The following is a 25,789-nucleotide window of genomic DNA, read 5'->3' as shown; positions in this document are numbered from 1 at the left end:
AAATTCATTTAAAACACAGACATCAATAATCAGCCTGTGAATCTCAACAATGGTGACAATAATAAAGCATGTTGCAGTGGCTGCCACCAATCACAACTCATTAATGGCTCCCATCATGCATTGCGGTATGAATAAATTATGATCTGAATTGTCTATGTAATTTACTTTTCCTAATTGAATATTCTGCTCCTCACCATTGTTGAGATGCATAGACTGAATCTTGACATCTGTGTGTGCCTAAAAGAATGATTTTTTTTTTAAGCAACTTTTAAGAAATCCTTTATATTATATCAAAAATGCTGGGCATTTATGCAGATTCACTAACCAACAACATAAATCGAAGTCAGAAAGAAGGATTTTAATGAGTTCAGTGATCAAGTTCAAATGATGATTGTCATAATATAACCTACACCATCAGATCACTTTTTTTTCTTTGTTTATCTGTCAGTTATAACTCAGATACAGCAGCCAAATAAAATCTAAAGTACACATATAATGGTCTAGAGCCCAACTAAAGCAAACACCCATCACCTTAATGGTAACTTACAATTTGTGATTTTCTCCTTCAGTGATTCTGCTTGTTAACATCAGGTGTCTTCAATAATGTTCAATCATCACTAAATTAATCACTTAATTATCTCATTAACTTAAACACTCTTGAGTGTGGACTCATACACTCCCAGGAGTGTTAATTTAACACTGGAGTTTTTGCTGTGAAAGAGCCGTAGTTAACTGACAAGCTGAGCCATATCGCATTAAGTATCGCTGGCGATACGTCCGCGATATTAATGCGATATGGCTCAGCTTGTCAGTTAACTACGGCTCTTTGTAGTGAATGCCGCTTCATCTGAAAGCAGGTGATGGCGATTTACTACTAATCAAGGAACCGGCTTTACTGACGAGATGCGCATAACAATCTCACGATATATATCGCACAGCCCTATTTACCATTATGACATCGTTCATGAATAAACATGACGTCTGAACACGGACAAACGGTGCGTGTTGACGCCTCAAAATTCACGCGTTTCGTTTACAGACTTTTGAACGCCATCGCTTGCCATAGTGTTTACCACTGACTTCGCGGCGCTCATGTCATTGTCACTCACGAGTCACGGCTCACGTCGCGAGACAGTCTCGCAGTATAACGCAGTAACGCAGCCTGCTTACGGGGAAGTAACAGTAATCTAATTACTGTTTTTGCAATTGTAATCCCTTACTTTACTCGTTACTTGAAAAAAGTAATCGGATTACAGTAACGCGTTACTTCTAACGTGTTACTGCCCATCAGTGGTAGTAAGTAACAGTGTTGCTTGATCATGATCGGCTCGCGCTCATAGACAGTATGCTCGCGCTGCACTGGTCCAAACTGATAAACGGTCCTTCAACCACGCAATAATGAGCAGTTTCGTTCCTTTTGCATTACGTTTGCCATTTGATGTTGGACAATGTTGTGGTCGCGCCGGCGTCTCTTACATTATGAGCGCGCTTGCCATGCGCGCCTACATTTGAAATAAGCAAATTTTGGTCGGCAGGGAAAATGGTCCAACGAACCGTTCGGTTTGAAAATGCGTACCGAATACCGAACCGAAAGCCTCGTACCGAACGGTTCGATACGAATATGCGTATCGTTACACCCCTAATATATATATATATATATATATATATATATATATTATTCTGTTACAAAATGACATGTTATTGCCTGGGTCTCTGGAGACCCCAAAGACCATGAGTGTGACTAGTTTTTTCATTTAAATAAAAACAGATATCATTACAATTTTTTTTTTTTTTTTTTGTAGATCTAGAAAGGGTTGAGAGCCGTACAAAGTTTCATGCCATTTGGACAAAGAACAAGATTTTTTTTTAAATGTAATGTTTAGAGGATCTTGATGGAAATCAGTTTTACTGGATCTAGAACTGAAGAATCGGGTGTTTGGACACGAGACTCGTGTGTCTTATACTCTAATATCTGTGTACGGCTCATAGCGGCTGTAGGAAACATCTCTGCATGCAGGAAAACACTGTGAATAATTGAGATCATCTCACCTCCTTCATAGCAGATCTTATGTTCATCCTTTTAGTAAGACTGTCAGAAGAAAGATGAATAAACAACACATTTAACGCCTCAAATAACTGCAATTTCAGGATTCAAACAGAGATGGCGACAAAGAGGCAAAGCTTACGCACTACCGCTTTAAATGTAACACGTAATCTAAATGTAATACAGTAATTCTTCATATATACAGAAGTAGATTTTTAAATGAACTTCTTACCAAATGTACATCACAAAAGCCCCTGATGCTCCACCGAGTAAAACACCAACAGCAACACCGACAGTTACAGACGAGAAACATCTGACTGCTGAAATACAGACAAACACACACCAATGTTTAACAGGACTAGATCAGACAAAATATAATGACAGATAAGGAAGTAAGCAGGAGTATGTGGTTAAAATACAGAATATGATTCATAAAACTCACACATGACGTTTAAAGTCACATTATCAGAGTATTTCTCTCCATGTTTATTGATGGACTTGCACTTGTATTCTCCACTGTCATCAGAGCTGATCTTTGAGATGTTGAAGATTCTTCCAGATCCTACAATCGTTCCTCCTTTAATCCAGCTGATTTCTGCAGGAGGGTTTGAGTCACTGATGCAGTTCAGAGTCACTGAATCTCCCTCCACTATTACACCAGATGGTCTGATGGACACTGAGACTCTCCTGGGAGGATCTAACACAGAAAAAAAAAACATTAACAATCTAATTAAATTTGACATCAGACTTATGAATCACCCTCCATTATTTCCCCAGATGGACTGATGCAATCACAGGATTTATTGGAGGATCTATGTCAAGTAGAAGGTATGAAAAATGAAAATATGATTCATTAACTCACACATGACGTTTAAAGTCACAGCATCAGAGTATTTCTCTCCATGTTCATTTCTGTACTTGCACTTGTATTCTCCACTGTCATCAGAGCTGATATTTGAGATGTTGAAGATTCTTCCAGATCCTACAATCGTTCCTCCTTTAATCCAGCTGATTTCTGCAGGAGGGTTTGAGTCACTGATGCAGTTCAGAGTCACTGAATCTCCCTCCACTATTACACCAGATGGACTGATGGATATCACAGGTTTCACTGGAGGATCTACAGGTGTCAGGTAAAGGTATTTATCAGAGACGGCTGGTGGAAAATGTTCTAGGAAAGTTGCAGTTGGTTATTATTGGACAATTTCAGCGAGTGTAGCGCAATGACTGAGTATTGCACTTCAAGAATGTCATAATGGGTAGTTAAACATAGGGCTGTGCGATATATATCGTGAGATTGTTATGCGCATCTCGTCAGTAAAGCCGGTTCCTTGATTAGTAGTTAATCACCATCACCTGCTTTCAGATGAAGCGGCATTTACTACAAAGAGCCGTAATTAACTGACAAGCTGAGCCATATCGCATTAATATCGCGGATGTATCGCCAGCGATACTTAATGCGATATGGCTCAGCTTGTCAGTTAACTACGGCTCTTTCACAGCAAAAACTCCAGTGTTAAATTAACACTCCTGGGAGTGTATGAGTCCACACTCAAGAGTGTTTAAGTTAATGAGATAATTAAGTGATTAATTTAGTGATGATTGAACATTATTGAAGACACCTGATGTTAACAAGCAGAATCACTGAAGGAGAAAATCACAAATTGTAAGTTACCATTAAGGCGATGGGTGTTTGCTTTAGTTGGGCTCTAGACCATTATATGTTTACATTAGATTTTATTTGGCTGCTGTATCTGAGTTATAACTGACAGATAAACAAAGAAAAAAAAGTGATCTGATGGTGTAGGTTATATTATGACAATCATCATTTGAACTTGATCACTGAACTCATTAAAATCCTTCTTTCTGACTTCGATTTATGTTGTTGGTTAGTGAATCTGCATAAATGCCCAGCATTTTTGATATAATATAAAGGATTTCTTAAAAGTTGCTTAAAAAAAAAATCATTCTTTTAGGCACACACAGATGTCAAGATTCAGTCTATGCATCTCAACAATGGTGAGGAGCAGAATATTCAATTAGGAAAAGTAAATTACATAGACAATTCAGATCATAATTTATTCATACCGCAATGCATGATGGGAGCCATTAATGAGCTGTGATTGGTGGCAGCCACTGCAACATGCTTTATTATTGTCACCATTGTTGAGATTCACAGGCTGATTATTGATGTCTGTGTTTTAAATGAATTTATCTGAATGTCTTTTGATCAGAACAATGTTTATTAAATATTTTGAATTGTAAGTAAAGTACTGATAATCATAGGCTGAAGAATCACTAAACTGCAGCTAACATGTTAAACCAAACTATCTCAATAAGTTTCCATTTTCAGATCACAGCATGATTATGTCAAAACATAACCAACACTATAAGATAGATAACATTTTACTTTGTTCATTTAACTGTTATAAATCAATAACAGCAGACAAACAACAGTAAATATTAAGTAAACATATAATGGTCTAGAGCCCAACTAAAGCAAACACCCATCACCTTAATGGTAACTTACAATTTGTGATTTTCTTCTTCAGTGATTCTGCTTGTTAACATCAGGTGTCTTCAATAATGCTCAATCATCACTAAATTAATCACTTAATTATCTCCTCAGCCCTAAATGCCGCTTCATCTGAAAGCAGGTGATGGCGATTTACTACTAATCAAGGAACCGGCTTTACTGACGAGATGCGCATAACAATCTCACGATATATATCGCACAGCCCTAGTTAAACATAATAATGTTAAATATAGTGACAAATGTTAGTCTCATTGTGCACCAGCAGGTGGCGGCGATGTTGCGTAATGTAGGTTATGGAACCAATCTCTCGTGAAGTCTCGCGTGAGTTAGAGAGAGAGAGACTTCCCTGTGAGTGATAGTAGGCTTGTTTGAGATGCGCCTTGCCTCGCCTGAAATGTATGCGTGAGTAGGCGGCTGCAGTGAGAGGAGTGAAACAAGCGCAGGCAAGCCGGACAGTTCTCTCTTCTCGCAGTGGATCTGACACCTGCGAGATCAAAGGCGGATATCGCGGGATTCACCGGATTCACGCTCGTGCACAGTGTTGCTAATAAACTGGATGGAATTTAAGTTCTGTTGCTTTTATGTGAAAATAAATATAATGAACAAGACACCCAAAGTAGCCTACTTATTTAATTCCATTCCAAATACATGTTTATCAGTCTTTTTTCTTTAATACAGACATGTGTTTTTGTTTTTTAATAAAAATTAAATTGCATAACCCAAAGAGATCGCACTGTCAGATAGTTTGGGAATATTTACACATATACACATAAAACATGATATTAGAGTTTTAAAATTAAACATTTTTAAAGAGAAAAATACATCACAGTTGTTTAAACCAATGAGCATTAAGCTGTGTCGTCAGCAAGTCGTTTCCCATCGTGCTAATAGGCTTGTTCGACTTCATTCAGCTCTGCGCAGACCGATCGGCGGCTGACTTGAAGCAGTGCATGCCGGTTAGAAATTTTGTCCGACTTGATGCGGCGCCGGCGCCACGTGACTGTGACGTATGCCATCAAAGTACCGCGAGAGCGATTTGAGAGTAGCCGGAGAACTCAGCCAGCGCAGCTTCTCAAGAGCGGCTGCACGAGGGCTGATGACGACACAGCTGTTCCACGATTGGCCGGATTCACCGCATGACAACGATCACGTGTGTTTTGTGTTTATTCGACCACCTTTAGTTCCTCTAAAGCTCACAAATCAGTTTTTTATAACAGTAAACACTCTTTTCATGTAGTTACGATGTTATATTGTGTCATGTTTGTCAAATTAAAACTGATTAAAAAACGTAGACTCCACTTCATTGATAGTAGCTTATGTTGAACTTTATTCTTGTTGAAACAGACGCTGTATGAAGCAATACATAAAGTATTGAATGAAAATGTACGTCTCTGAAACATCTGTGTATTATTTGGCAAATATTGCATTTATTTCACTTCAGCTGTGGTAAAGTATGCAAACACCACGTGAGCGGCCGGTTACTATGGAAACCAGAAAGTGTCCGACTTCACGTCTCCGTTTGCAGCTCCTCCCCGCCTGCACGCGGCTACTCTCGCTGATCGGTTACATCCATCCGCAGCCGATGTCCAACACACCTTTTGATCAGCGCAGTCGGTGGAGAGCAACTGCGCTCGACTGCAGAATCCGACAGGTGCGCCTTGCGCTCGCGAGAGATTTTTGACATACGTCAGCATGACATCAGAGCAAGGCGGACCGCACTCGGACACATTTCTAACCGGCATGCATCTCGCGCTGATCACCGGTGAACGGTTCTGCGCAGATTTTGCTCATCTCAAACAAGCCTAGTGTGTGATAAACACGAGAGCTGCAACTAAAACGTTTAACTCCTGTTTTGCAGGTAAGCTGGTGAATAGTTTGTAAGACTTGTGTATTAATGGTTATGTGGATATTCCCGAAGTGTTTGCATAGACTGTGAATCATATGTTATATTAACTGTGCTATGCGTTGATTAGTGAGTTGGCATGGGTGTTAATATGAGTTCATATGGCCATTTACACGAGTGTTTATAGGGAATATAGCAGAGATGTAGTTACAATTATTTCATGCTGAACTATAAGAGGATATTTGCATTAGGGCTGGGCGATTTAAATCGCGATATTGTTATGCGCATCTCATCAGTAAAGCCGGTTCCTTGATTAGTAGTAAATCGCCATCACCTGCTTTCAGATGGAGCGGCATTTAGGGCTGAGGAGATAATTAAGTGATTAATTTAGTGATGATTGAGCATTATTGAAGACACCTGATGTTAACAAGCAGAATCACTGAAGAAGAAAATCACAAATTGTAAGTTACCATTAAGGTGATGGGTGTTTGCTTTAGTTGGGCTCTAGACCATTATATGTTTACTTTAATATTTACTGTTGTTTGTCTGCTGTTATTGATTTATAACAGTTAAATGAACAAAGTAAAATGTTATCTATCTTAGTGTTGGTTATGTTTTGACATAATCATGCTGTGATCTGAAAAAGGAAACTTATTGAGACAGTTTGGTTTAACTTGTTAGCAGCAGTTTAGTGAATCTTCAGCCTATGATTATCAGTACTTTACTTACAATTCAAAATATTTAATAAACATTGTTCTGATCAAAAGACATTCAGATAAATTAATTTATAACACAGACATCAATAATCAGCCTGTGAATCTCAACAATGGTGACAATAATAAAGCATGTTGCAGTGGCTGCCACCAATCACAACTCATTAATGGCTCCCATCATGCATTGCGGTATGAATAAATTATGATCTGAATTGTCTATGTAATTTACTTTTCCTAATTGAATATTCTGCTCCTCACCATTGTTGAGATGCATAGACTGAATCTTGACATCTGTGTGTGCCTAAAAGAATGATTTTTTTTTTTAAGCAACTTTTAAGAAATCCTTTATATTATATAAAAAATGCTGGGCATTTATGCAGATTCACTAACCAACAACATAAATCGAAGTCAGAAAGAAGGATTTTAATGAGTTCAGTGATCAAGTTCAAATGATGATTGTCATAATATAACCAACACCATCAGATCACTTTTTTTTTCTTTGTTTATCTGTCAGTTATAACTCAGATACAGCAGCCAAATAAAATCTAAAATAAACATATATATATATAGAAACCAGCGGAGAGCAAGGAATACTGTGAGCAACTTGAGGCAATTGATATGCCACTGGAGTCGAGTTTGCTCTTTCCCAGTTGACCTGAAGCTCCAGATGGCTGAGGTGTCTGAGCACCAGGTCCCTGTGTTCACACAACTGATCTCGCGAGTGGCCAAGATGAGCCAGTCGTTGAGATAGTTGAGGATGCGAACACCCACCTCCCGTAACAGGGAAAGGGCGGCCTCCGCGACCTTCGTAAAGACGCCGGGTGACAGGGAGGACTTGGTACTGGTATGCTCGTCCCTCGATTGCAAAGCTTAGGAACGGTCTGTGTCGAGGGAGAATTGAGACATGAAAGTACATGGCTACCATATATACTATATCCAGCTACCCGTCCCAGAGTGGAGTCTGAGTGTGCAGTGCAACACTACCTGGCTCCACAGTTTGGCAGGGGTGCGTGAGAAAGCATACAGCTTGTTCTGAGACACTGCTTATGATTTATGGGGATTAAAAAAGAAGAATGGGAAGATTTTTATCATTATAGGGTGGTTGTACACACACTGCTGATACATTTATGTTCAAACACCATGTAAAAGTGAATTTTGCAAAAGTGAAAAGTGACAAATTTTAGGTTAATATCTAAAAAAATTAAAGTAGAAATGAGTAAAAAATTTGAGTGCAGTACCAAACTTTTCCACTAGATGACATCCAGACTCCCCTGGTGACCATATAAGGACTCTTCGATTTCCATATATGGATTAAGTGATCTTAACTACAGTCTGAACGCTTTCAAATGCTATATAGTTTGTCAAGATTACTTTAGTTAGACTAAGATATTATTGTTATAAATGTATAACAATAGTAAATGTCCCACGGGTGTCGGGGAGGGGCAGTCTTAAAAATAGTGGTTAAAACATTTTTATAAATCATAAATTCAGATATTTATTCTTTGTAATGTTTGAAAAGTCAATCTGTACTCACACATGACATTGAGCTGAACATCAGGAGAGATGTGAGTGTGTCCGTCTACAGCACAGCTATATCTGCCTGAATCCTCTCTTCTGACTGACTGCAGCAGGAGTTCATTGTTTCTGTCTCTTCTCTCAGTTAATGGCTGTGAGTTTCTGTACCAGATGAATGTTGCTCTGTCAGTCAGAGCGCAGCTGCTTTTACATCTCAGAGTGACTGAATCTCCCTCTGTCACTCTCTCAGGAGACTCCACCTGAAGATCTGAACACAACACACACATTATATCTAGTGCTGCTGTCATACACTGATTATTATTCAACATAATGCACAGAAGAAGAGATAAACCTCATCAAACTCACCTGTGACAGTAAGAGTCACTCCTGGATCACCAGTATATTTTCCATCAGGTTTATCAGTGATGAATCTGAAATAGTACATGTGTGAATCCTTCAGTGTCACATGACTCAGTCTGACGGTGCAGTTCTGCTGTTTATCTCCCAGATACTGAAGCCTCTGACTGTATTCAGGGTCCTCAGACAGATCTAGAGGATCTACACCCTTCATATACTTATTGGTCCAGAACACTTTCATGATCTGATGTCCAGTAGGGTATTTATAAGTGCATCTCATTATCACTGTTGAGTCCTTTAGTGCACAGATGTGTGAAGGACTGTAACTCACACCCCAACCAGCACTAGAAACCCCTGAAACACAGAATTCATCAAACTGTAAATGTTGTTTTATCTGTTATATTGGGCCATGAAAACATGACAATACTTTATTACTATATGAAAACAGCGACTCATTACAGGAAATATAAGATAAATGTGAATAAATAATCTCAGTGTGAATTACTTTAAGACAGAGGAGTGAAGAGAGAACCAAGAAATCAGCCAAAAACAACAAGCTGCACAATTACAGTTTTTCTGAATTGCTAAAACACATTTCTTGAAACCATCACTCACTTTCTCAAAACCTTAAACACAAAAGCAAATGTTCAAAACTCATTCAGAGAATCTCTGACTCTTCTGGCAAAATCAAACAATGCTTTCAGATCTTACACACATCAGTCAATATTACACTCTAAAAAGAGATGTGTTAAAAATGACACATGTTGTGTAGATTTTAACACATGTTGTGTAGATTTTAACACATGTAGTGTGTGTGCTCAGGGACAACACATGTTGTGTCAAATTTAACACACAACCTGTGTCGATTCTTAACACATCTCTGTGTTTATAAGGACTACACATTTTGTATTATCTTTAACACAACTAATGTGTTATTCCTCTTACACAGAAGTGTGTTGAAACCTTTTACACACTAATGTGTTATAGTTACACAACTTGTGTCAGATATGTGTCACATGTGACTGTAGTCGGTGTGTATTTGCCAGAGTTACTTCCTGTGTTTTTACAACTGAGTGTTTGGATGAAAACTGAAACGTATTGTTAACTTGTGTTTATGGAGTCCAGTGACGTTTAATAAAGAGTTTGTTTGAACATTTGGATGGTTTAGACATCATGAATCTACATAGACAAGCTCTTATTGAGAATTAACTGAGGTTTAGATGTTGATGTTTCACTGAATGTTTTATTTGAAGTCACCAGAATCGTGATTAATGGCTCCTTTATTTGAGCTCTTGACCCTTTATTCTTCTTTTAGTGTTTCTCTGGCTGCTTTAACTGTATTTAATAAAATACTTTTGTTAAGGTGAGAGAAAATATGATCAGATGTTTCTTGATGATGTCATAATCAGCAAGTGCTGATCTGGTCAAGTTTATGAGTAAATGGATGGTGTGCTTTTAATTTATTTATGTGCTATTAGTTATAACAATCTTGTGACACTACATCATGCTATCCAGCAGAGCAGAATAATAAAATGAATGTTTTCTGAAAATTTTAATCTGCGGCAGAAACTAGTCAAACACAGACATCAAGAATCAGCGCATGAATCTCAACAATGGTGACAAACGAAAAGCTTCATTCCGCAATGCATGCTGGGAGTCATGGATGAGATTTGCACTATGGTGGCACCCAGCATGCATTGCGGCATGAAGCTTTTTGTTTGTCACCATTGTTGAGATTCATGTGCTGATTCTTGATGTCTGTTTGATACCAGACTGTAAGATTCTGTTCGAACTGTGTATTTATTAATTAGTTGTAAGTTAATTGCATTATGCTAATCTTTTATGTATTACACTTATCTATCAAATATTAAACTCTTTCTGAGCTCTTGCTGAACAATCTTACATGTTCATGTTCGCTGAATATTGTCATCTGAGCATATTTTTCTCATGATTATTTCTGCTGTTTCAAATGTGCAGATTAAATACACATTTACAGCAATCAGAGAAACTAATGTTAAAGAGTCAATAGCTCATATAAAGCTGACACTAATCACGATTCTGGTGACTTTAAATGAAACATTCAATGAATCTTCAACACCAAAACCTGGTAATTCTCAATAAGAGCTTCTGTAGAGTCTGACAGAAATAAAGTTAATCTGGTTATTAATAACAAGTGAAAGCAGCATTTGAAAAAGACATTGAAAAAGAGGCATGATGTGATTGGCTGCAAAAAAACACCTGTTAATCTTTAAGTTTTCATGAATTAAGATTTAATTTATTTATTTGAATGTATTGCTTTATTTATTTTAGAGCATTTTATGGGATGCCATATAAAATATACCTATAATTTCTTTCATAAAAACAAACTCTCCTCCACCCAGTGCTATTCTATCCAGAGTTACATTTTAACACACATTGTGTGTTAAAAATATACACAACATGTGTCAAAATACCATCAACACATCTTGTGTGTTGTTTTTCAACACATCTCTTTTTAGAGTGTAGAAACACTACAGATCATTCGTTAGACACTACATGAAGAATGGAGAACACAGAATCCAAAGCATGCAGTTACAGGAGAAATATTCATTTATTTATTGTAAGAAAGTAAACAAATTTTGCAATTCTGTAATAAAGTAGTACTGACACCTGACAGTGGTGAGTGAATAAATACTGTATGCACTGCAAGTACTGTATAGTATCCACCCTATTCTGCTCAGTCTAAACAATGCGCGCTGCCATGACGACGACTCCGGTTGCTTACTTCCGGTTCGTAGCGCTTGACCTGTACTAGCAGCGAGAGAATAAGTTCAAGCTCCTCATGTGCAGTTGTTGGTTGTTTTAACAATTCAAAGAAGATTTCAAACTTTTTAGAAACTGAGTGTTTCGAGCATAAGATAAGAAGGAGATAATGCCCATGTCCGGTTCCGTATCAGATTCATTCAATAAAGTAAACGTTTAGAGTGGTTAGCGTTAAGATTGAAGCATAAGAAAAAAAAGTCGGAAAACTTTGCCCATTAATTAGATGTGCAAGGCGAGCAAGTATTTGGGTTGTTATGGACAAGTAAAAAATACATTATTGTATATTATATGAAATACAATTATAATAAAATTCTAAGTTATGACTACTGTATACTGTACTGTTTTTATTTTTAAAACGATGTGATGTGAAAAGTAAACATTTCGGCTCGTTTGACTCAGCTCACTGAAAAGAGCCGGTTCTTTTGACTCACGGCTCTTTTAAAAATAAATTATTATCTCCTTATCTTATGCTCGAAACACTCAGTTTCTAAAAAGTTTGAAATCTTCTTTGAATTGTTAAAACAACCAACAACTGCACATGAGGAGCTTGAACTTATTCTCTCGCTGCTAGTACAGGTCAAGCGCTACGAACGGAAGTAGGCAACCGGAGTCGTCGTCATGGCAGCGCGCATTGTTTAGACTGAGCAGAATAAGGTGGATTGTACTGAATATTGTATAGTATTGAATGTATATTCAGCATTTGCATACTGTGAAATACAGTGACCAACTGCAGAAGCCCAAAAGGTTACAGTAAAAAACTGTAAATGAAAAGCATGTTAGTGTAAAGTACAGTCAGAAGAGTTGAGCAACTGCAGAATCAAGGTCAGTGAGAGAGATTTATTCTGCTTCAGCTTCACGTCTTCATGTCGGTCCGGCCGGAGAATATCATCTCTGCAGGAGAAGAGAAAAACCCTGAAGCAGATCCAGCCTTGACAACATTCTCCACACCTTCCTCTTCCTCTTCCTCCTCGTTCATCACCTCTTTCACACACTCTTCCTCCTCTTATACTCACACTCTTCCTCCTCTTATACACACTCTTCCTCCTCTTATACTCACACTCTTCCTCCTCTTACACACACTCTTCCTCCTCTTATACTCACACTCTTCCTCCTCTTACACACACTCTTCCTCCTCTTATACTCATACTCTTCCTCTTCTTATACACACACTCTTCATCCTCTTATACACACTCGTCCTCCTCTTATACTCACACTCTTCCTCCTCTTATACACATACTCTTCCTCCTCTTATACTCACACTCTTCCTCCTCTTATAATCATACTCTTCTTCCTCTTATACTCACACTCTTCCTCCTCTTATACTCACACTCTTCCTCCTCTTATACTCACACTCTTCCTCCTCTTATACACACACTCTTCCTCCTCTAATACTCACACTCTTCCTCCTCTTATACACACACTCTTCCTCCTCTTATACACACACTCTTCTTCCTCTAATACTCACACTCTTCCTCCTCTTATACTCACACTCTTCCTCCTCTTATACACACACTCTTCTTCCTCTAATACTCACACTCTTCCTCCTCTTATACTCACACTCTTCCTCCTCTTATACTCACACACTCTTCCTCCTCTTATACTCATACTCTTCCTCCTCTTATACTCACACTCTTCCTCCTCTTATACTCATACTATTCCTCTTACACTCATACTCTTCCTCCTCTTATACTCACACACTCTTCCTCCTCTTATACACATACTATTCCTCTTCTTACACTCATACTCTTCCTCCTCTTATACTCACGCACTCTTCCTCCTCTTATACACATACTCTTCCTCCTCTTATACTCATACTCTTCCTCCTCTTATACTCACACTCTTCCTCCTCTTATACTCACACACTCTTCCTCCTCTTATACTCACACACTCTTCCTCCTCTTATACTCACACACTCTTCCTCCTCTTATACTCACACACTCTTCCTCCTCTTATACTCACACACTCTTCCTCCTCTTATACTCACACACTCTTCCTCCTCTTATACTCACACACTCTTCCTCCTCTTATACTCACACACTCTTCCTCCTCTTATACTCACACTCTTCCTCCTCTTATACTCACACACTCTTCCTCCTCTTATACACATACTATTCCTCTTCTTACACTCATACTCTTCCTCCTCTTATACTCACACTCTTCCTCCTCTTATACTCACGCACTCTTCCTCCTCTTATACACATACTCTTCCTCCTCTTATACTCATACTCTTCCTCCTCTTATACTCACACTCTTCCTCCTCTCCCTCTTATATTGTTTCCATCCATTATTGCTATCAACATTCAGTGCAACATTTTGAGTCAATTTAATTTAATTTAATTTCTAGGCACTTTAAACTGTCTTGTATTTTGTACAGTTGGTTTCCTCTCATCATTAGAAATAAGTCTGAACAATTTTGAGTCGTTGTGTGTAAACGATGACACTGTGTTGTAGTTGTGTTTGACTTTAGCCTGCCTGTGTTTAGCGTTTTGAAACATAAGTGCATCACAGTGAGAAATGTGTTTTAGTGAGTGAGAATGTGTTTTAACAATGTGAGAAACAGTGTTTTAACTTCCTGAACTTGTTTAATGTTTTACAGAAAGAGTGATTTATTTGACAAATTGGTTTAGGCTATTGAGAATTTGGTTCAGAGAAGTGGGTTTAGTGTTTTAGCAATATGACTAAATACATATTTAACACATTCACTTCTGAGAACAAGAGCAAAAGATATTCACGATCTAGTGCTAGGGCAGGGCTGTGAACTGTCACACTTTCAGCCTAAGACTCTAATCGACACGTTTCACACACTCTCACGCCACACACACATTTCCTCACGCAGAGAAAAATCGCACCAACACTGATCAGAGGTGTATAGTCCAGGGGTCAGAGAGTAAAAGTCCTGCCATATGTTTATTCCACCCATGAACTCAGTCAGCTGATTTCACTAATTAGATCTCTCTCCTGTTGAATTAACAAATCCAGGTGAACAAAATACTGAGGAGGACTTTTACTTTCTGATCCTGGACTTTCCACCTCTGACACTGACAGACAAGACAGAGCTGGTTACTTTTGATAAGAAACAAATTCTCAGCCCTCAGATTCTGTACATTTTGTTACAAAATTAAAAGCATAAATATTGTTTTGGCGCTTGTAAATGTGACGTGGATTTTGTCGGAAACCAAATTGACATATTTTTTGAGTTTAATACAAACCAGACGTCTGCTTCAATACGATGGGAGGCATTTAAGGCCTATATTAGGGGGCAAATGATCAGCTTTACTAGTTCTAAGACAAACAGATCTGCCTTTAAAATGACTGAATTGTAACAGAGTATCAAGGATTAAGAAGAAGACATTTTCAAACAAGATACTCCTGAACTGAGACATAAACTTTTGCTACTTAAAGCAGAATTGAATGACATCCCTACTAATAAAGCTGCGACTAATATAAATAGCTGCGGCTTATAAATAGGCTTATAAAAACATATTATGGCCAAGGAGAAAAGGCTGGAAGGTTATTAGCATGGCGAATTATGGCTCAACAAAATGAAGGGGGGATTAATAAAATAGAAACTATAGATGGACAAATGACCACGGTCCCAACCGAAATTAATAATGCTTTTAGAAAATATTATGAAGATCTTTATAAATCAACACCTCCGGAAAATACCCATCATTATAAAACATTTATGGATGAGATTCAGATTCTGTCACTGTCTGAGGAAGACTCCAAAGTATTGGATCAACCAATTGAAGAAGCAGACCTGAATGCAGTATGAATAGTGGAAAAGCACCAGGTCCCGATGGTCTACCTATAGACATCTATAAGATCTTTCACAACAAATCCATAACCCCAATGATTGACATGACGAATGAATCATTCAGTAATGGAGAACTTCCTTTTTCCTTGCGTTCAGCCCTCATATCTTTAATTCTTAAGCCAGGGAAAGATCCTACGAGATATGGCTCTTACAGACCCATTAGTCTTTTAAATTCAGATGCTCAGATAATTGCTAAACTTTTAGCCAGTAAACTTGATAAGTATTTACCTTTACTGATTGATCCTGATCAAAATGGCTTTATAAAAGGTAGACAAGCTTTTCATAATATACGCTGTGTGTTAAATGTCATACACTCTACAAAAGAAGTCTCGGATACAGCTTTACTTTCTTTAGATGCCGAGAAGACTTTTGATAGGGTGGAGTGGGACTATCTTTTCGATACCCTCTCTTGTTTTGGTATCGGTCCGTATTTTATAAAATGGATAAAATTTTTATATTCAAATCCCACAGCAGAGATATTGACTGATAATATAATCTCTAAATCATTTCCGCTTTCCGCTATTGCAGTACGAAGAAATGGAGATATATCAGGGATTACAATTGCCGGTCTTGAAAATAAAATAGCTTTATATGCTGATGACATTATATTGTTTCTGTCCAATTTAAGTACATCTGTGACTTCTTTATTGGGCCTAATTAAATCATTTGGGTCTTTTTCAGGTTATAAAGTGAATGAGTCCAAATCTATGATCCTATTTCTAAAAGAATAAGAGCGTCTCACACCCTCCTTCCAGACCCCCTTTAAAAATGCTCATGAAGGTTTTAAATATCTTGGTATTAATATCACCGCAGGCATAAATAATTTGGCCACCAGCAATTATAATTATACAACTAAATTAATCACTGAATCAATTAATAAATGGTCATCCCTACCAATTTCTCAGATTGGATGTTTCAGTATATTAAAAATGAATGTTCTCCCCAAATTCTTATATTTATTTCAATCAATTCCTCTGCTCCCACCACATAATTTTTTTCTGTAATATGAAGAAGCTTTTCACCAATTTTATTTGGGCAAACTGACGTCCCAGGCTGAGTTATGGCTAAATAATACAATTCTGAAATGTTTTGCCAATTACAATATACTTATTGTGATGCAAGTTTTTTTTTTTTTACACCCCATCAATCCCCCTTTCATAATTCTCCCTTTAAACTAAACTCAAAAGTTGGCAGCCCTGTCCTACAGTGATCTTTTGATGAGCTTTGATGGACGGTGTTGCAGAAAAGCAGAAGTAAATGTACAGAGACAGAGGAGTGAAGAGAGAACCAAGAAATCAGCCACGAACAACATGACGCACTCTCAAATAATGAAATATATGAAAAATAAGATGAATAAAATAATCAAAGTTGATTTATTAAAAACCCAATGACATCAAAATATTGGCTTTTAGTTCTTATCTATCAGCTCAGAGCTCATTTACGCTAGTGAACTCCTTTGACATGATAAATATTTAACATGTACACATTCACTTCCGAGAACATGAGCCAAGAAAAAGCTGAAGTAAATGTACAGACAGAGTGAAGTGATTTTTGTCCAATCAAATGCTCTGAACATTGAGAAAGTCCCTCCCCCTAAACCACGTGACACTGACTAAAGTAGCAAAAGACTATTGGACATTTCTAAAAGGGACGAGCGTTTGACATGTTCAACACAAACTTCCTGTTTCAGAGAGAAATATGTGAGAACAGGACAGAAGAAAGTGCAGATCAGCCGCTCATGAGGCCTTAAATAAAACATCAGAGTGTTTCTAATGTGAATGTAAGAGAGACTCACCGTGAATCATGAGCAGAAAGAAGATCAGAGGAAGAGGAGGAGCCATTCTGACCCACATCAGCATAACATATATCTATAATACAGCATTAATATGATCATCACTTTAACAAGTACATGCACATCACCCTATTCTTAACATTTCTCATGTAAAGACACGTATGTTATATGAGCAATAATCTTCAGTTTCATTTAAGCAAGAGTGTTTGTCTTACCGTGTTGAAGCTCATCAGATCAACAGCAACCAAATGACTGACTGTTTTAACACAAGCACTTTAGCTTTACTGGGAAGGACTTTGTGTGGTTTACACTTGTGTGGTTGACCAGCGACGGAAATGTCCCTCCCTCAACAAGAGAACAACATTACTGAACTAAACCTACTTAAAGAAAAACTATGATCTTTTTCTGTAAGTTAAAGATGAATAATTGTGTAGAAGAATGAAGATGAATGAAGATGAATGATAGTGATTTACAGGTGAAGCTCATCAAGGTTGATGTCAGTCGCAGGAGATGGTGACCTCTGGTGGCAGTTTGAGGGATTGAACGAGCACATATGAGACGAGATGTGTCTGACTGCAGAACTACATACGTGACTGTGTAGTCTCCCACTGAAAAGGGGAAGATAGAAATATTAAAACAACGACAGACACTTGTTGCGTTTCCATCAATATATACGCGACAGCAGCTTTAATTCCTGCATCTGAACAGAAGATGGCGCCGCAACTGAATCATCCATCCATGCATTTTCCAAACCACTGGTCCAATGTCTCTACAGCAATAATATAAAACAGGTATAAATTCCCTTTTTATTGATTAATAAGTTGTTAAATTAAGGTTTATACATGATAGTTTCCATGGCAGAGTTCAAGGTGTTTTAATTTTCATGAAGTTTCATGAAGCCTATAATATGTGGCAACAGTGTAATATCATACAGGTATTACTCTAAAGTCTAAAAATAGATCCGTCCTAAACTTATGTTTTAGAGCAAACATATTGAAGATTAGCCGATGGGCTGTCGATTCATTAAAAGCTATTTCCTCACAAAAGCGGTTAATTCAGTGTTATGAAGCTTCTCCTCCATTGACATCCATTCAAAATATGGCCTCTGGGGTCCGTTCTTCGTACGTTGCTTATTACATCCGAGATCAAATGACACATCCAAGATGATATCATTGTGCAAATCATGATCTGGCTAACTCGGTTCTTCGAACACACTTGCTGGATATGATTAGTATCGCTGGATTGAGTTATCTGAGATAATTGCGCGTTCATGCGCTGGTTAAACATTGATCAGCAACGCTGCTATTGGCTGCTCAGCGTGGCCAAAGAGCGCACACAGTTTTACTCAGCAGAGCAAGAACCAACCTACTAAGCAAAATGATGTCTAAAACACGTCTTTTCAACGTCTTTGTCACAAAAGTCGGACGTTGAAAAGACGTCCACTGAGGAGCCAGAATGAAAGTTGTTATGACGTCTTTTTTTGACGTGTTCGATGAACGTCTAGATATCGGACGTGCAGAACACGTCAAAAAAAGACATCATAAAAACTTTCATAACTTTCTTTGTGACAAAGACGTTGAAAAGACATGTTTTGGACATCATTTTGCTTAGTGGGAATAGTCGAAGTTTATTCGGAATTTTAATGTTTAAATATAGCTGCGAGCAGCGATTACGGGCCCAAGCCGGTGGCACCGCAACCCCGGTGCCTTTAGTTACCTAAAGGCACCGGGGTGGCGGTACCGCCGGCTTTGGCCCTTCATCACTGCTCGCAGCTATATTTATATATATATATATAAAAGACCAAAAATATTACTTGACTTACCTTATTCTGATTTTATGATACACTCAAAATATTCCACAACAAATCCTTTAAATTTAATGTAAAAATAAAAATGAAAGAAAGCAGTGTTGGGCTCACGTAACCCTCTTGTTTCAACATTTGCGATGTATTTGGATGCTAAACTATTCTTTATTATAGGCTTTGTTCTTCACTCATGTTCCAATATCGATGGAAAAAATCATCCTCTTCACAAGCGCAAAAATGTGCTTGGAAACATCACAGTGGAGCGGTGCTTACTGTGAATGTATGAATTGTACTACTGACTATTTAGAGCAGTGTAATTTTTATATGTTAGGTTGACTATTTTATTATTATATTTTATGAAGGCTATAATGAACAGGCTGCGATGTCAAGATTACAATGCTGTAATGTGTGTGTGTGTGTGTGTGTGTGTGTGTGTGTGTGTGTGTGTGTGTGTGTGTGTGTGTGTGTTCATGTTTTTCTATCCCGGTGGGGACTTCAACCTGAATGCACACCGACTCATGGGGACTCGTGTCACAGTAGGGACCTAAATAGAGGTCCCCATGGGTAAACAAGCTTATAAATCATACAGAATGAGTTTTTTTGGAAATGTAAAAATGCAGAAAGTTTTCTGGGATAGGTAGGTTTAGGGCTAGGGTTAGTGTGAGGAGATAGAATATACAGTTTGTACAGTATAAAACCATTAAGTCTATGGAGAGTCCCAACAAAGATAGTAAACCGTGTGTGTGTGTGTGTGGCGTGGGTGCGATTGAAAAAAAAAAACATACTCCGTCATTATACAGGACGACATTCAAACTGCAAAGTGTTAACTTATATTTGTGTACAGTTGCAATAAAACACAACATTGTGCTTTTGTAAAATAATTTCAAGCAATCCTCCCCCCAAAAGGTGCTAATTTTAAAATGAAACTAAAATGCTCATATTAGCTATTTAAAACGGTGCACATCCACGGTGAGGAACGAGCAGAACAGAGTGAACGTTTTTCAGTTAATTCCTACTTCTATAGGAATTCATTTGAAACGCTCGCTCAACCACTATCAATGTCAGTGCGGACTAACATATTTTACTTTCGTTTTTAAGTTGGCAATTCAAAAGCCCCCAGCGGTGTCACACGTCGATTAATCGGTGGGAAAATATCCTCAGACACATACCTAATAAATGTATATTTAAATACATTATTGGCCTAGCTGGTAAAAAGTTTTATATATTATTTTGATGTCCTTTTGGACACAAGAGGGCAGTATAGCCCTATGTTTGCTTTTTTGTTTAACCAAATAGCACTAAATAGCCTGTTTTTAACTTTTTCATTCTTCTTGAATTGCAAAAACAGAATAAAATGGGTTTAGTTGTGATATTTGTTTACTTTTATATAGAAATAAATGGTATATAATTACATTTTTAGAAGATTTTTAGTGTTTCCTTTTTGGACATTACTTTAATCCCTCGCCATAGCAAAACCGTTTAAGATATTTATTATCCATTCACAATTTAGCATATGTAATGTATTTTCATCATGTTGAAAAAGTTTGGTGGGAATAAAATAAATAGTTTAAGAGGAGTGGCTAAAAATTCAGAGGCTGATTTAGCAAAAAAAATCCACATTCAGACCAAAATATCTGACTTCCTGATGGCTGGAGCTAATGAATGTAAATTAGAAAGTTGTCCGGCTTGATGAGAACAATATACAAACAATTTTTTTTTTACTGTAGTTAAAACTAACCCCCCCACTTTTGTCAAAAACATGTTGAAAGTGACACACTTCCTGCTGCCAGTTGGTGGCGCTATAACTTTGACTCACAATAGCTACATCCATCTGATCGGCCTCTTACCACGAACACACTGCTGAAGTTTCATCAAGATCAGTTAATGTATGCAGAAGTTATTCCACTTCGTGTTTCTCTTTTCTCGCCATAAATTCGATTCCTCGCCACGGCCAAACCGTTCGAGATATCAAAAATCCGTCCGCAATTTAGCATCCTCAAAGTCTTGACTACATGCTGACTGAGTTTGAAGGTGATTGAATGAATTCTCTAGGAGGAGTACATCACATTCCACAGCAAGCGTTTTCCAAACAACCCATAATAGCCGACTTCCTGTTGGGCTGGCGTGAAACTTGACAGAGGGAAAGTTGTTCGGCCCGATGACATCTATATGTGTACCGAGTTTCATATTAATTCATGCAAGCGTGTTTGATATATGGACCAAGTTTTCAGACCCCGTTCAAGGGGGCGCTGTTGAGCCCCCCTGCCACGCCCGTTTCTGAAACTTTTCACATGTCTACTGGCTAATAAGTGTTATGTGTCTGTCGAGTTTCATCCAATTTCAAGCATGCTAAGAGTCTCAAACGCATCCGAAAAGAATATTAAAGTTTGATGCGTTGCCACGGCAACAGTATCTAAGATATCAATAATCCTTTCACAGGTCTACATCTGCCATGTGTCTACATTATACACATAAAGTTTGAAGCAAATCGGGTAAAACTAAGAGGGTGATTTCAAAGCATTTTGAAAGTGACAAACTTCCTGCTGCCAGTTGGTGGCGCTATAACTTTGACTCACAATAATTACATCCATCTGATCGGCCTTTTACCACGAACACATTGCTGAAGTTTCATCAAGATCAGTTAATGTATGCAAAAGTTATAACACACTTCCTGTGTCCCATTATTCGCCATAAATTCGTTTCCTCGCCACGGCCAAACCGTTCGAGATATAAAAAATCCGTTCGCAATTTAGCATCCTCAATGTCTTGACTTCATTCACACCGAGTTTGGTGGCGATCGGATGAATTCCCTAGGAGGAGTATTTCACATTCCATTGTATGCGTTTTCCAAACAACGTATAATAACCGACTTCCTGTTGGGCTGGTGTAAAACTTAGAGCACGAAAGTTGTTCGGACCGATGAGATCTATATGTGTACTGAGTTTCATATTATTACATGCAAGCGTGTTTGATTTATGGACCAAGTTTTCAGACACCATTCCAGGGGGCGCTGTCGAGCCCCCGTGCCACGCCCGGGTACCAGCTTCAGTCCGGCCCTAATGGCCGCAGGTTCTGACGTGTGTGCAAAATTTCAAGAGTTTTTGAGCATGTTAAGGGCCCCAAAAGTGCCCAAAAGGTTGACAAAATAATAATAATAATAATAAATATAGCTGCGAGCAGCGATTACGGGCCCAAGCCGGTGGCACCGCAACCCCGGTGCCTTTAGTTACCTAAAGGCACCGGGGTGGCGGTACCGCCGGCTTTGGCCCTCCATCGCTGCTCGCAGCTATATTTATATATATATATATATATATATATATATATATATATATATATATACATACATACATACACACACATACATATATATGTATATATATATATATATATATATATATATATATATATATATATATATATATATATATATATATATATATATATTGTTCAAAAGTTTGGGGTCAGTAAGATTTTTAATGTTTTTAGGAGAAGTCTCTTCTGCTCACCAAGGCTGCATTTATTGATTAAAAATACAAACAAAAACAGTAATATTGTGAAATATTATTCCAATTTAAAACAGCTGTTTTCAATTTTTAAATATTTTACATAGTAATTCATTTCTGTGATCAAAGTTGAGTTTTCAGCATCATTACTCCAGTCTTCAGTGTCACATGATCCTTCAGAAATCATACTAATATGATGATTGATGCTCAATAAATATTCATTATTATTTTCAATGTTGAAAACAGTTGTGTACAGAATTTTTTTTTTTCAAAATGCCTTGATGAATGTAAAGTTCAAAAGAACAGCATATATTTCAAATATATATATTTTTAACATTATAAATGTCTTTACTGTAACTGTTGATCAGTTTAACTAATCCTTCATAAATAAAAGTACTGATTTATTTTATTTATTTCCCCAAAAAATAAAATTTTAATTATTACTAACCCAAAACTTTTGAGCGGTAGTGTTTAACGTTACAAAAGCTTTAGATTTCAGATAAATGCTGTTCTTTTGAACTTTCTATTCATCAAAGACTGTACACAACTGTTTTCGACATTTAAAATAATAATGAATGTTTCTTGAGTATCAATCATCATATTAGAATAATTTCTGAAGGATCATGTGACAGTGACGACTGGAGTAATGATGCTGAAAACTCAGCTTTGATCACAGGAATAAATAACAGTTTAAAATATATTAAAATAGAAAGCAGCTGTTTTAAATTGGAATAATATTTTACAATATTACTGTTTTTGTTTGTATTTTTAATCAAATAAATGCAGCCTTGGTGAGCAGAAGAAACTTCTCTGTTATGTGCGCGCCACAGACTGCACGCACGTCCGCTTAGAGTTCCGCCTTTTGCCTTCCGTCAATATTACGTTATTAGAAAAATATTTTTTTAGAGAATAGATTTTTTGACATTTGTGAATCGATTCAGAATCGTCCACGTCCGCATCGCGATGCATCTAAGAATACATTTTTTCTCCCACCCCTAGATTTCATACAACAGGTTAATAAACAGTTACAATTAAGTCACTTACATTTTAGATGCAATGTTGACTGTTTTTGTTCTGTTTCAGCAGCGAAAATAGTTAAACAAAGATCACGGCAGAACCATCACGCATCACGTGTTTTCTCATAACTGAACGATTCAGCATTTTTAACGAATCGGTTGACTCAAAGATTGAATGATCAATCCATAAACATCTGTCTTAATCATGATCGACTCATTCGAACAAATCGTTTGAACGAATGAATCAATGACTCGCTTATTAAGATGGATGCCTGGCGACACCTAATGGCGGTTTAGTGTTGTTTAAAAGCATCATTCTTTCCCACATGTGTGTGATTTGTGTGTGCAACATTATCATTATTTTTCTTACACTATTATATTAGCGATTTAAAAGCACCCACTCGTGTCACACGTCGATTAACCGGTGGGAAAATATCCTCAGACCTAATACATGTATATTTAAATACAATATTGGCCTACCTGGTAAAAAATTTATATACTATTTTGATGTCCTTTTGGACACAAGAGGGCAGTATAGCCCTATGTTTGCTTTTTTGTTGAACCAAATAGCACTAAATAGCCTGTTTTAACTTTTTCATTCTTCTTGAATTGCAAAAACAGAATAAAATGGGTTTAGTTGTGATATTTGTATACTTTTATATAGAAATAAATGGTATATAATTACATTTTTAGAAGATTTTTAGTGTTTCCTTTTTGGACATTATTTAATCCCTCGCCATAGCAAAACCGTTTGAGATATTTATTATCCATTCACAATTTAGCATATTTAATATAGTTTCATCATGTTGAAAAAGTTTGGTACGAATAAAATAAATAGTTTAAGAGGAGTGGCTAAAAATTCAGAGGCTGATTTTGCAAAAAAATTCACATTCAGACCAAAATATCTGACTTCCTGATGGCCAGAGCTATTGAATGTAAATTAGAAAGTTGTCCGGCTTGATGAGAACAATATACAAACTATTTTTTCTTTACTGTAGTTAAAACTAACCCCCCCACTTTTGTCAAAAGCATGTTGAAAGTGACACACTTCCTGCTGCCAGTTGGTGGCGCTATAACTTTGACTCACAATAGCTACATCCATCTGATCGGCCTCTTACCACGAACACACTGCTGAAGTTTCATCAAGATCAGTTAATGTATGCAGAAGTTATTCCACTTCCGTGTTTCTCTTTTCTCGCCATAAATTCGATTCCTCGCCACGGCCAAACCGTTTGAGATATCAAAAATCCGTCCGCAATTTAGAATCCTCAATGTCTTGACTACATGCACACCGAGTTTGAAGGGGACACGGTGAATTTTCTAGGAGGAGTATTTCACATTCCACAGCAAGCGTTTTCCAAACAACCCATAATAGCCGACTTCCTGTTGGGCTGGCGTAAAACTTGACCGGGGTAAAGTTGTTCGGCCCGATGAGATCTATATGTGTACCGAGTTTCATATTAATTCATGCGAGCGTGTTTGATATATGGATCAAGTTTTAGAACCCCGTTCAAGGGGGCGCTGTTGAGCCCCCCAGCCACGCCCGGGTACCAGCTTCAGCCCGGCCCTGATGGCCGTGGGTTCTGACCTGTGTGCAAAGTTTCAAGAGTTTTTGAGCACGTTAAGGACCCCAAAAGCCCCTGAAACCTTGATTAACAATATAAAAGCAATAGTCAAATCCCCCCCTCCCCTCACACACACACAGACACAGAGAGAGGGAGAGAAAATTCTTCAGAAAATCCACATTCAAACCAAAATATCTCTCTTCCTGTTGGTCGGAGATGGTTCATGTAAATTAGAAAGTTGTCCGTCTTGATGAGAACAATACACATACCAAGTTTTGTTGCTGTTGATAAAACTAACCCCCCCACTTATGACTAAAGGTGGCGCTACTGAGCCCCTCACCACGCCCGTTTCTGAAACTTTGCACATGTCTACTGGATAATAAATGTGATGTGTCTGTCGAGTTTCATGCAATTTCAAGTATGTTAAGAGTCTCAAAAGCATAAAAAAAGAATATTAAAGTTTGATGCGTTGCCACGGCAACAGT

The 25,789-nt window shown here is 37.6% G+C and overlaps 1 protein-coding gene across 1 annotated transcript; it reads right to left on the bottom strand.

Moving 5' to 3' along the window:
- Window positions 1-2,509: 2,509 nt before the first annotated feature.
- LOC307149017 (B-cell receptor CD22-like) lies at window positions 2,510-17,649 on the bottom strand (the record flags this gene model as incomplete). The annotated part of the gene is made up of 7 exons (XM_079855028.1): window positions 17,632-17,649; window positions 17,420-17,492; window positions 9,015-9,359; window positions 8,668-8,916; window positions 2,907-3,161; window positions 2,562-2,741; window positions 2,510-2,520 (listed from the first exon to the last, which is right to left on the bottom strand). Exons 1-7 carry the CDS (start codon window positions 17,644-17,646, stop codon window positions 2,510-2,512), a joined length of 1,128 nt encoding a protein of 375 aa, XP_079711154.1. The 5' UTR covers window positions 17,647-17,649.
- Window positions 17,650-25,789: the final 8,140 nt, after the last annotated feature.

This window comes from Squalius cephalus (assembly GCF_949319135.1).
Source record: "Squalius cephalus genome assembly, chromosome: 2".
Taxonomy (NCBI): domain Eukaryota; kingdom Metazoa; phylum Chordata; class Actinopteri; order Cypriniformes; family Leuciscidae; genus Squalius; species Squalius cephalus.
Note: the sequence above shows the minus strand (reverse complement) of the source record. Positions and strands in the feature narration are given on the sequence as shown.